Source organism: Notothenia rossii (assembly GCF_949606895.1).
Source record: "Notothenia rossii genome assembly, chromosome: 4".
NCBI classification, from domain to species: Eukaryota; Metazoa; Chordata; class Actinopteri; order Perciformes; family Nototheniidae; genus Notothenia; species Notothenia rossii.
In genome coordinates, this window is record NC_136902.1 from 87877720 (window position 1) to 87891548 (window position 13829).

General features: G+C 42.2%; 1 protein-coding gene across 2 annotated transcripts in view; it reads right to left on the reverse strand.

The window, feature by feature from the left end:
- Window positions 1-783: 783 nt before the first annotated feature.
- Window positions 784-13829, reverse strand: part of egfem1 (EGF-like and EMI domain containing 1) — an 82726-nt gene continuing 69680 nt past the window's right edge. For both annotated transcript variants that reach the window (XM_079676893.1, XM_079676892.1), the window contains 12 exons: window positions 13377-13505; window positions 12632-12760; window positions 12409-12537; window positions 9868-9999; window positions 9198-9326; window positions 7581-7709; window positions 6539-6667; window positions 5603-5731; window positions 5295-5423; window positions 4260-4388; window positions 4017-4145; window positions 784-2966 (listed from right to left, as the gene is read on the reverse strand). In XM_079676893.1, the coding sequence (XP_079533019.1) occupies window positions 2887-2966; window positions 4017-4145; window positions 4260-4388; window positions 5295-5423; window positions 5603-5731; window positions 6539-6667; window positions 7581-7709; window positions 9198-9326; window positions 9868-9999; window positions 12409-12537; window positions 12632-12760; window positions 13377-13505 (1502 nt within the window). In that variant the 3' untranslated portion in view covers window positions 784-2886. The remainder of the gene's footprint in view (window positions 2967-4016; window positions 4146-4259; window positions 4389-5294; window positions 5424-5602; window positions 5732-6538; window positions 6668-7580; window positions 7710-9197; window positions 9327-9867; window positions 10000-12408; window positions 12538-12631; window positions 12761-13376; window positions 13506-13829) is intronic.

Consider the following 13829-nt stretch of genomic DNA (forward strand, 5'->3'; position numbering starts at 1 on the left):
GTCATCTGAAGATGAAGGCCGGGCCGATAAACATTATTGGAGAACATCTGCTGCTTGTCACAACACAGAGCGAGCAGGAGCGGCCCCCCATCCATCAGCCACACCGGAGAGAGTGGGTGAGGGGGGGGCTCCATCCTCCATCACTCACCCCGGGATGCTGGAGCATGTTCGGTCCAGGCACCTGCCTCTGCCCGCCCCCTTTGGCCCATAGAGGAGAAAATGCTCCAGCGCACTTGAAAAATGCCTTAGGCAGAGCACTTGCACTCTGACACTGACACACACACACGTACACACACACACACACACACACACACACACACACACACACACACACACACACACACACACACACACACACACACACACCTTGTACACCACCAGTGGACCCTGCTCAGGTGCCTCTCACACCCCCACCCACTTTAGACTACTGTCAGGGAGGCCTTAATGCTTGACCCTTCTCTGGTTGATGAGAGATGCCTGGTAGTAGCCGTGCGTAGAAACATGCACTGATATATCCACACACACACACACACACACACACACACACACACACACACACACACACACACACACACACACGATCCCATAGGTCCCCATGACAGCTGCAACCTCTCTCCACCTTACGTCCATACCTTACTGCACCCTCCCACCCCTCTCAAAGAAATCAATACCATGCAACACTGCATTCAAAACACACAATTCAAAAATAGACGTTTAAAAGCAGGTGTTTTTTGGGGCTGTTTAAGACACATGGACGCAATAAAGAAAAGACCATGGAAATGATGACAGTAAAATTCGAGTTTATCAATTTTACACAGACAAAATGTCATAATGTAGTTCCACTGACAGGAAATGAGCACAGTAGGTTATGACTGATATAAGTGACCTGAGATAGTATACAAATACAGTTTTTACAAATAAGACGCACCCTTATTTAAATGCACAAGTGTAGTGTTGATAGCAGTTGTGATATGGATCTTTTCAATATTGTGCAACCATAAAAACGTGAAACAAATACTGCAGAAAAAGTATTAACAACATTTGATGCTTGTCTATAAGACTCAAACAAACTGTATCAGCTGCTGACTCAATAAACACAGATTTGAAAGAAGTGCAATGTCTGCAAGTTTTGCCCGCAGTATTTCGCAACCAGCACACCGCACTGCAATAAGAAAACCCACAATCAATGCTAATAAATGGAGAGTGTTTCTGACGCTGGTGGTAAATTAACTATGTTCATTCAGATACCATGAGCCATGCTGAAATAACTTATGGATAGGCAATATCTTAATGGGCTTTGGTAAAAGGTGCAGGGACAATGACAATAAGTGAAGGGTTATTTTCTTGTGAAATAATAACATTTGTTTAGAATAATCTATAAACCAAGAGACCAATGATCTGAGTTTGTCATGGGACCTATTTTCTCCACTGCTTATGTCAATGTTGGTCATCTGCTCGAAGTTTATAGAAACAAACGTGTAATGTTTTGTTTTTCTGGGGGACTTTAACTCCCTACCGGCCTCATCCTTCAAGAAGAAGGCGAGCACTTCCCCTTTAAGAAGTCTTTTACTAATTTCATGTCCAAAATAAGTAGATTTTTGCTCCTTTATCAACAAATAATAATGTATTTGAATTGTGGTTATGTCTCTTGAGAGGACCCATGTGATAATTATCTTTTGTTAAAGTACAATTGACTAAAATGTAGCTCCAAATGAGGAGAGATTGATTCCACCTGGGTTAAAGTGGCCCTGATTACAGAGCTCGTCTCTGATTGGCTACAAGAAGCAGGTGACAGGAAGTAAAAGTTTTTCACTGCAGAAACAAATGGAGGAAGGTCAGTGTTTAGTGTACTGCAACATGTATTTCTCTTTAACTGAATGCAGAGGGGCCTGAGTGATAAACCTGATGAAATGGTTTATTTTCTCCCTTTCTTTGGCCGTTCAAATAACTTGTGTTTGTCTGCACACTGGTCAAATCGAATCACTCTTATGTCCACCTCACTACCGACCTACTACAAGAACAACAGGGTTACAATTGTTTGGGAAAAGATACAGTTCCACAAAGAAATGTGTGAAATCAAAACTTGAGCAACAAATAAAAATAAATTGCATAATGCTTGGTGAGGGTGAAGACACTTTCCTTTGCATGTTTTCATATGAATAGATTCTGGCATTTGAAATGTGTGTGAGGAAAACAAATCAGACATCAATTATAATTTAAAGCCAAGTACATGTTTATATCCTAGGATTTGTCTGGAAGTCATTTTCCATAACACCCCCTGCTTCAACATGTATGGCTTCTTTATTAGAACATCAGCCCAACGTTAGTCCCTGTATGAGTGGAAGTGTGTGAATTTTCTGAAGAAGTCACCCATACATTTCTAAATCTGTTTAAGAAGCATTTCAATTTTTAACCAGAAATAAGCTTCTGTTCTGCTGACCATCCACTTTTTTGTGGCCACATAAAAACAAAAAGTAGGTTGTAAATGTTCTCCAGTGACAAGAATGTCTCAGTTACACGTATTGTACAAATTCCCTTAAGAAAGAAACCTTACCAGGTGATTAAATGTAAAACTGGGAAAGCAAATGAACCGCTTTCCATCAGCAATACTCACAAATATGATGCAGGTATTTGTGGGTTATTGCTATGAAGTCTGTGTAACCCTGGACTTTGAATGGTAGACAGTCTGGGGTAGGTAGATGGTCCCCTGAGGGCCCCTCACATGCCAGGCCCCAGCTCCAGGCTCAGTGATGGAGTGCCAGTCTCTGACAGCTGAGTACCAGTTTCACAACAAACATCACCTTCACCAAGATGATCTGAGTAATGCCTCACAGAGCCGAGCCCCGTGTCTGGACGTCCAGTCAGGAGCTTGCACCTCTGCTTTGGTTATGTGGTTTTGCTGCCCGCTCTTCTCTTTCTTTGGGACACTGAAAAGTTCAACGGTCCCGGGGTTTGGTGTAGCGGCGCTGAAAAGAAAGGAAGAAAAAAATAAGCAAGAAGACATCAGCACTATTTGGAAATGAAAAGCAAATGTTCTGGGGTTTTTGGAGGAGAAGTAACTGGTACGTCGTCTCCCGTGTGCATGGCTTTGAGGAGGTAAAATGAAGACAGCCCTGAGACGGCTTCATGCTGGGCACAGATTAAAATAACTGTCAGGAGACAGGAGCAGCTATCGAGGGAGACAGGCTGACACACAGAGTGATGGGGCTCAGCCTCTCACACACAGTGACACAGTATTTCACGAAAGCTGGTTCAGCTTTACAGCCCGTGACCTGTGTGTGTGTGTGTGTGTGTGTGTGTGTGTGTGTGTGTGTGTGTGTGTGTGTGTGTGTGTGTGTGTGTGTGTGTGTGTGTGTGTGTGTGTGTGTGTGTGTGTGTGTGTGTGTGTGTGTGTGTGTGTGTGTGTGTGTGTGTGTGTGTGTGTGTGTGTGTTCGTTTTGCTTTATCTTGACCAAGCAAGTCGTGTGTGTGTGTGTGTGTGTGTTTAGGGGGCACAATTGAAGTCCCGACAATGATTGTAAGTTAATGAAGTATCCTAAAGTGTGTGTGTGTGTGTGTGTGTGTGTGTGTGTGTGTGTGTGTGTGTGTGTGTGTGTGTGTGTGTGTGTGTGTGTGTGTGTGTGTGTGTGTAATATCCTCTAAAGTAAGTGTTCGTGTGTTTTTGGGGACTCCCCTTTTTTAAGAGGACACAATTGAAGTCCCCATGATGTATTAAAGTTAAGGTAATATCCTCTAAACTGATGGAAATGTTTGTGTGTGTGACAAAGTGATTTCCATGTTATTATAAGCATTAATACACAAATCAAATGAAACTATATGAAAAGTGGGTCATGTGTGAGTCTGTATAGCCACGTTGTGGGGACCGCCTACCTTCAGGGGTCCTAAAGTCCCCATAGCATAAATCATTACATTTGAGCGTGAAGATTTGGTTAAAGTTAGTCTCTAGGAATTCACTGTAAACCAATATTATGTCTTCTGAAGTAGAGGAAACACGACAAAGTCAGAGAGAGGTTTACCTTCGGTACAGGTGGGGCCCAGCCACGTGAGAGGGCACAGGCACCGCCCACTGAGCCCCTCACAGCGGGCCCTCTGGGAGCACTGACACGGCAGAGAGCAGTCTGGGCCGAAGCGCTCTCCACCACAATCTGAGACAGAAAAGGGAGGGAGAGTTTTAAAAAAAAAATGTGTTAAGGACAAAAAAACACGGATATATGGGACATTTGGAGCTGATTAAATGTTAATGAAACTAGATGATTGACCTTTTTCACATCTCTGTCCCGTCCTTCCTGGGGGACAGAGGCACCGCCCGGTGGATGGGTCACATGCGGCCTCACCAGCACAGTCACATGACTCTCCACAGCTCAATCCAAACCTGCCAGACTCACACCCTGAAAACAGATGTATGCTTATATTACTGTAGTTATGAGAACGTCCATGCATTTATAAATTGGATAACCATCTTCCCAACATACAGCAAGACAAATTGACTATTGGTGAAGTTTTTTGTTATGAAAAGGTATGCCTTGCACTAAAATCTAGTTTTAGTTTTGAAAGTGAATCCTAATTCCTGTGCAAGCCGTAGAGTATAAGGGATAAGTTACAATTAAGAAATATATAGACCTTTTCAAATGTGATCATAGTCCTACTTTTGTATCCGTATTAAGTCTGCTACATGTTTAAATGCAAGACCATATGAATGAGACTGTGCAGAATCACATATATATACACAAGCACAAACAGACACACAAGTGCGTGTACCAAAAAACACACCATGTATCTCACACACACAGAGATAAGAGCCGCTCTGTCTCTGGAGCTGTTGCTGCCTTACTGCTCTGCGACGCTCAGTCATATCTCCTGCTGGGACTGAAGTGGCCATTTAGGCGCTCACACTGCGGCTGAGAGCCCGGCAGCAGGCAGGAGGGCCCAGGATGTAACAGGAACGCATTAAGCAGTGGGGAAACACCTGTCTCTCATCAAATAACCAGGAGGCATGCCCGCCCACCTACCTGCTCGCCTGTCTGTCTGCCTGCCAGAACACACTCACACTGCCTTGTTTTGTTTAACTCTTATTCATGAATGCTCATATCTGCCCATGTCTTATTGCAGCTGGGCACCCAGATGGCTTTTTAATCATTTCCACAAACATGTCTTCTGTCTGCCGAACATTAGATGTCTTATTTTTAACTTAACATCAGTTTCGTTTAATCAAAATTATAATAATTGAATTGAAATGTAATGATTTTGGACACATACTGCTTTTCATGTAGTTTCTTTTTTTTGTGGATACTCACTTCTTTCACATTGTGGGCCATGGTAGCCTGGTGGACACACACATTTGCCTGTCACATGATCACATGTCCGCCCTGCTTTACAGTCACATGTACGAGCACATTTCATGCCAAAGAACCCAGATGGACAACCTGAGAGAAATACATACTTTAAGGATACTTTCAGCATATGGTTAAAAACGGGTCATGTTGTATTCTTTCATGTCACAGACACATATTTTACTAGTTGCACTTTTACAGAAGTGTCAGTGAGGCCACTGGTAACCCTATCACCAAGTTTATTTTTGTATTATGAGTGAGTGCGTGCTTACTGTGTTGACAGGAGTGGCCGTAGTATCCAGCAGAACAGCCGCAGGTGCCGGTGAAACGGTCGCAGGTCCCGTTGTTGAGACATGGACAGTCTTGTGCACAATCAAACCCATATTTCCCCTGTGAACAGGCTGCACACACACACACACACACACACACACACACACACACACACACACACACACACACACACACACACACACACACACACACACACACACACACACACACACACACACACACACACACACACAATTTATACATTTACACTTAGCTGCATCTACAAAGAAACTGTGTAAATGCAACATGATGATTCAGAAGAAATCCTTCAATGGGATTATATTGCAAATAGATCCATATGGTAGCTTTTGATAAAACTGAAGTACTCTGATTGTCTGATTGTCTTCAGACTTGTGCAGGAATGTGTCCCGGAAAGGCGTAAAAAAATGTTGCACTTCCAAGATCAATGTTTATTTGAATGAGTTTCTGGTTGGATTCCTTAAGAAGCTTAAAGTTTTGATCTATGACGTAAAATATGTCAGTTAATAACCCCTAAATGAGACTGCATAACATCACTACGCTGAGCATTATCCGCATTTAGCTTAGCAGTGGCAACCTGAAGTCATATGTAGTATATGTATTTATAGCCTATTTTATTTTGTGTGGATGCGTTTACACTTCAAAGTCATTCAAGTTGTGCTCATGTGCTAAGATTATCTTGCTGAGGGAAAATTGCAGGTATATTAAATGTTTGTCTGCCACAGAGCGTCCCTCTAGGGGGGGTTTAAGTGAAAGGTCATCTGATAGTAGGAGGTAAAGGTTTACAATAGTTTTCTCTGCCAGTTTTGTTGTTTGTTCTAGTTTTTAAGTTTCTGATGTCCCATGTACAGATTACAGTTCAGTTCTGCTCTGGTTGTTCAGTGTGTGTGAAGTTGTACCCGAGTCACAGCGCGCTCCGGTCCAGCCCAGTCCACATCTGCAAGACCCGTGGATGGGATCACACAGACCCCCGTTCTGACAGCTGCACGTGTTTCTGCACTGCAGGCCATAGCGCCCCCTAGGACATGCTGGAGAAAGGTCCAGAACACATCAGGAAAAGACCAGAACCACAGGCCTACTTACACACACACTCACACACACACACACACACACACACACACACATATACAAGATTGCACTAACCACAGTCATGTTTATTTAAGCAACAGTTCATTAAAGAGATGGCAAAGTGGTCTAATTTGGCACTGATATAAAAGAATAATCATGTTTCTCTGGGTAATTTCGATTGGGAAAACAATAAGCAAGCCGTCTTTGATTTTCCTGTTTATTTATTTGCTTCCTTGCCAGATCCAGCGATACGGAACACAGGGAACGAGCTACTTATAGGTTCCTGTAAACATTCAACAAGAGGAACATAAGACGAGGTATGTCCAAGTACATGCAGGACGCTGAAGATGAGAGCATTTAGGAAAGGCAGTGATGGAAATCCCCGCTTGCAATCCAGCTGAATGGCTGATAGAGGGAGAGATTAAGAAACTCTGGGTCTGTTTCCCGGGAAAGCAGCCCTGTTATCATCCTTGGCCTCACACGGAGGAAGTGGAGAATTTGTTACTTAAATATACACTGTAAAATGTTTAAAAATGCTCCCTTGTTTTAGCGGTTGTTTCTCACTTTCTAGTTAGAGCCTACTATTTCTGAAGAGCTCATTAGGGCCAGCCGATCCCACTGATGCATGGCAGGCTCTCTGAGGAGAAGGGCAAACGATAAAAGGCCAAAGTTTGATATTTTTTACAAGTTTTACTCAAAGTTTTACAATGGATTCTCTTAGAATTTACTGAAAAAGTGATTCATTCTTGCCTCAAAACTATTTCAGTAATAAACTCCATAATAGAAAGGTTTCAACCAGCTGCATTTACTGTTGATAAGATATTCGTTTGCATGGCCTCATAAACAACTAGGACTGGGTTGTCATGACGTTACCTTGTTGGCAGGACTGTCCTATCCTACCAGGGGCACAGATACACTTTCCAGTAGCTGGGTGGCACTGCCCTCCTTCCCCACATGAGCACATCTTAGCACAGTCCTTCCCGTAATACCCGCTTGGACAGCCTGTGGAAATAAAAAAAGTATTCATTCACACAACATTTTTAAAGATACATTTCATTGGGATTTGTTGGTTTCCTCTGTCTTTGCTGTCCCTTGTTTGACCAGAGTGGTTAAATACAACAAGAAGGCTGAGATGACTAACACTCCTTAAGCATTGACTCCACATCCAACTTTAAAGACAGTGATGGGAAGGAGAAGTTATCATTCATTTAGCTCCTGATTGATGGATACAATATAATGACGTTATATGTATCCTTGATCACTTAAAGTGGACCTATCATGCTATGTTTGAATAATATAGTGTAGGACCATACCTATATAAGGCATATTTATACTTTTTATTTTTCAAAATACCAAACAGATCATGCATTTTAGCCATTCCTCATTTCGCTCAATTTAACACAGTCTTTGCATCATGGGCTGATTCTGTGAGAACAGCACCATCTACAGGCCTGGCATATGTACTACAGCGTCTCCAGCACTTTGGAACGGCAATGTCCGTGGCTGTCTCCTCCTGATTGGTGGAGTTGGCCCAATAGCCGTAGCGCCACTTCTGTGACGTGTGTGTTTTTTATATACTATATTGGTGTTTATGAGTCTGCGATATGTGCCTTAGACACGACTATATCAGGGCAGGTGTGTTGCTTACAGTGGCGAACCGTCAGGGCCTTCAAGGTATTAAGAGAATAACACTCAGATAAAAAAAACTAAAAATCAATTTGATTATATAAATAAAATGTAATAAAATGTATATAAAATGAATAAATGAGAATGGTATCTGTGTTGTTGATCTGTAATATTACAGTGTTACGTTGATTTGTTTGTCCTTCTCGGACCATGCACTACACATTTCAGTGGTTTTGTGTTAGAAAAGAAAGCAACCAATCAGATCTGTTTCTGGGTCTCTGGGTAGAATATCCTTCAACCAAGGTATTCTACATCCTTGATCGAATGCCCTGGCCGTTGCACTGAATGAGAGCGTACGTTTGGACTGACAGTTTGATCAACCAATCATATATTGATTTGTAGCCAATGGGCGTGTTCTTTCAGAGTTTTCCCTCGGTTCCAGGGTGCTCTAGAAGGCCCGCTAGTTAACTGGCTAGAGACAGAGGATCTAGATGAATGCGACGAAGCAATTCATGTCGTTTTATGGTTTTTAACGTTGAAATGGCAAGTGCAACAGGTGAAGACGAAGTTGTTGCGGAATTGTTGTGAGTACCCTTTTCAAGACGACAGGGGTGTGTGTGTGTCTAAAGTCCAGTTGTGATAGACACGGTTCGCCACTGGTTTCTTATGACCGAAGGAAGCTCAGTGTTGTGTTTGAAGTTGTTTGCTAGTTCTCTAGAAAGCTGGAACACCACAGGCCAAGCACCCAACCAGTCCCAAACAGGCATGTTGTTTAAAACGAGCAGTGTAATGATAATAAAAGGGGTGCCGAAAGACTGTGGTTTCTTTCTGGAGTACAAACAGGTGCAAGATGTCTTCACTCACGTAAGCTGCAGTCGGCTCCAATGAAGCCAGCCGGGCAGTAGCAGGTCCCAGTCCGGAAGTCACAGCGACCGCCACTGGTGCAGCTGCATCTGGACTTGCAGTTAGGCCCAAAAGTACCGGCTCGACATCCTGGAGACAAAACAGGGAGGACATTTTAATTAGATGTTGTACCAGAATCAGCCAATCAAAAGGTTTAATAATAATACATAGTATGTTTAATAGTGCTTTCCCAGGTGCTCAAAGACGCTTTACATTACATGTTACTGAACAATTTTATCCAAAGTGACTTGAGGTTTACACATACAAGGAGTTCGCTTTGGGGTATATCGGTTTATTAAAACACTCTTAGAGGAATTCAGTCGTAAAAAAATAACATGTTTACAAGAAATACAAACAAGAAATTAAGTATAACAAGGACAATAACGAAAAAATATTCTTATAAACATGTGCAGTATATCAGTAAATCAGAATTTGAAGTGGAAGTTATGTTATTTCTGTGCAAAATATAGCAGGATCATGTGTTTTCAATCTTTGACTTCAATGGAAATCTACAAATTGGGCCAAATGTTTACCCTTCTCCCACATTTCTCCAACCAAATTCTCATAAGGAATATTAGCGCATGCCTCATACTCGTCCACTCTGACAGCAGGAAATCATCAGTGTTCTTACGTAGCTCGCAGCGGGCCCCGTAGTATCCGGGTAAGCAGCTGCATTTCCCCGTCACAGGATGGCACTGCTCCTGGTCTCCTGAACACCGGCACAGCTGACTGCAGTTCATCCCGAACACGCCAGCAGGACAGGCTGAGAGCATGCATGCAGACATATGTTATATACTATATATACAACAGTTGGAGTTTTTTTTTAAATTCATTTAGACAGTAGTGGGCAAATAAAACTGTGATCAAAGTGTAAAGGGTAGGTCTTTGAATTGTTCTGGGACAAAGATGCAAGATATCAGTTACAATAGTTTGTGGGAACAAAAACACCATATGGTCAATACAATCTGACGATACGATAAGAAATGTGAGGATATGATACAGTAAGGAACGATATGATAGGTACGATACCAAACGATAAGATATATATGACATGGTACAATGCAATACCATAGGATAGCATACAATACCATACCATGTGATATATGGTATGACAAAATTACACATATACATTACATTGCATTACTCCTTGTTTTGCACTTCTGGTTGGATGCTAAATGTCTAAGTACTTTGTGCAATGACAATGAAGTTGAATCTATTCTTATCTCATCGATTTAGGATTAAACTCCTGGACTCATTGACTGGAGTGCTTCAATCTAAACTTAATACATAATCGTGGGAACCTGTATCTCTAATCTAATGGTAATAATTAATATTCCCTGTTCAGGACCTAAATAAAGACAAAAACAAATTGTTTCTAGATAACTCTGTGAAGTAGTGACTGGTAACTAAACCCAAAAACTTTCCCCAGTGTCCGAACCCCCGCCGGACGCAGAGGGACATTCTTTCACACACCCTTTCTGCATACATACGTAAACGCTTATAACGAATGGAGTCCGCGGACAATCAGTCATAGCCAACAAGATGAATCTGTGAACCGAGCATGTTTTGGGGTGAGACCGCAGCACTCAGTCAGGCAGCAGCAGGCAGCGCGGGGGGACAGATAAGAAAGGACTCCAGACTAAAGAGGCAATTACGGGGCTGTCATTATGCATGTCTGCCTTCCAAAGGCCCTTATCCGCCGCCGAGGAGACAAAAACAATGCCTTCTGTTTTACTTGGCAACTGGTGTGTAACATTTATCAGATGTCTGGGGAGTGTGTGAGGAGAGGAAAGGAGCTGAGGTGGTGAGGGAGGGGCGGTAGAAGGAGTGTTGAGAAGTGAAGCTGCTTGTATATACGGTCTAAATAATGAACATTAGCATAAAGCCCTGTGACAGTGAGGGTTTAGTGCCGGTGTGTAGAGTGCATTTCCTGGAATGGACTAAATGGTAATCCTTCCCAGGAGGACCAGGGGAGTAAAAAAAAAAAAAAGACATTTTAATCAGTATTAACAGAATGATTCTTGTTGATCACTTCAGTCCCATGATGCCTTTCCTCCTGATGGGAGTGGTGTGTTGCAGTGACAGTGTTTCTATCAACAAGGCACATATGTCAGCTTTTAGATGCATGACAGTGATATTAGCCATGTGCCAAGGCTTTCTCAGTAACCAGATATACACGAGGGACATCAGTGAGATACCACATGCAGGAGCCAGAACACTTCTGCTTATTATTTCTGTTATTATCTTTATTTGTTTAGATTGCACACGTTTGTATTTGGTTATCACATCCAGCAACTGTCACCTGCATGTGGTTTACATTATACAGAGTTTTCCTGTTGACTGTATATTCACGCTTTTGTAATAGTGTGTGTTTAATTTTCTTTTATAAACAACGAAAAATCAACCTTAGCATGACGTTTTTCTTAGAAAGTGTCAAAATGAACAGCCAAACTAAGCCTCTTAGCAACTATTATAACACGGCTGAGTTTGATTTGTCAATTTGGACCTTCCAGATGTTGCAGACAATGTGCAGTCATACTGTATCACTCCGCAGAAAGAAGTCCGGTCAATTTAACAGCAGCTGTGGCCAAGAGATATTCGTTTTCTCCAACAAAAAACACATTGGATTACTTATATACTATACTATATTATTTGTTATATTTGTGGAGAGTATTGGATTCATGACGGCTAAACTGTCCCAAGTAAAAAAAAGAAAAAGAGAACAAGAGAAGGAAAGAGGTTAAAAGACAGAGCGCTGGACGTCAGAGAATCAACAGAAGACAAACAGGAAGTAAACACTGACAGGAAAAGCAGAAGAAGACAATGGAACCGACTATTAGATAACTTGGAGGAAGCAAAACCGTTTTTTCTTAAAGCAATATAATAATTTCTGTATCCATATTGTGAGTCAAGTCGTTGGTTTATTTAGTGTGTAACCATGTAAATATCGGGATGAAAGTTGCAGCCAGGCGGTCATGAATTGAAAAAAGAACACCGGCAGGTTGAGCAGGATCTGGACACTAAGCAGACTTTGTTCTTTTTTCATGAACGACCGCCTAGCTGCACATTATCCCTCTACTTATCGGAAGTGTAGTTGCTACACCACATTTCCAAAGATGTAAACAATAACCCTAACCCCTTTTACAATTCCACCCCCCCCTTCCATTCTTACGTGTCTCGCAGCCGGGCCCCATGAGTCCGGCGGGACACCCACAGCTCCCCGTCTCATGGTGGCAGGACACCCCGGCCTGGCAGTCACACGGCTGGGCACAGGAGGCACCGTGGGACCCCGGGAGGCAGTCTGAGAGCGGACAAACATCACTCAGTTTACTCTCACGATCAAAGCAGGCCACTTTAATATCCGTTGCCACTTCCTCGGTGCTTTACACACTCACGTTTGTCACACCTGGCCCCCCTCCAGCCTGGCTCGCACTCACAGAGGCCCGTCACATGGTGGCAACTCGGACTATGGACGCAGTCACACCTCTGCTCACAGCGCTCTCCAAAGAATCCCTTAGAACAGGCTTCAGACAGAACACACACAATCAGAAACAACATCAGAGCTACACTTAGCTACACATAGTTTACTGAGTTATGCTTTTCTACCCAATGACTCCTAGGCTCTACATGCTCCTCAGAAATGTTGGAATATCTAGCAAAGACGGAAATCTCTGGGTCGCAAGTTGACTGTGTAACAGATTATATTTAATACTGTGTGTTTAAAAAACGCTTTTGAAATGGGGATTGATTGGGGCATGTTTACAATGTAACAAAACATTTTAAAATAAACATAAATATATGAAAGTAAGACGTTATTTAGGCTACTTTCATTCATCTCAAATTGTACTTAACTGCTTTTTTAAACAAAAATACTTTTAATTCTAGTTTTAAACTGAAAATAATGTGTGGGTCCAGCCTATAATTTAAAAGGACATATTTTTATACTTAATGTATTAGTTTCTTCTTTTCTATGGTCACATTGTTCTGTTGTCTTGCATAATACACTTAAGTAAACACTGTTGTATTGACATTTCTTGTATTTGTTTGCATTGCACTCTATATCGAGGCAATCCAAAAGCAGTGGAAAGTAATCAGGTTGCATTACTCTCAAACTCTGATTGGGTTAGATCAGGAAGTCACCTGACTGACAGAGGTCTCCCGTCCATCCAGGCAGACACACACAACTTCCTGTCTCTCCGTCACACCTCCCCCCGCTCGTACAGCTGCAGGTCTGACTGCAGTTCTCTCCAAACTGTCCTTCCTCACACTCTAGGAGAGAGGGAGAGGAAACCTCAGATGGAAGTTGCATTCAAGTAATTATTTATTCTAGTGAAAACAAGTAGTTTGCCCTTTAGTATTGTTCTCAATCATTAATATTACACACCAACAGTTGCACATGCCCACAATATAACATACAATTATAGCTATTTACACAAATACAAACAATAATGGAAACAAAATTCAGTTAGGAGCTGCATTCCTATAAGTCTGTTTGTCATGACGGCTCCTTTTACTAAATCAGTTGTAATCTGTATTCTTCGTCATGATTTGATTCCTGATCAGTGTTGGGCAAGTTACTTCCAAAATGTAATA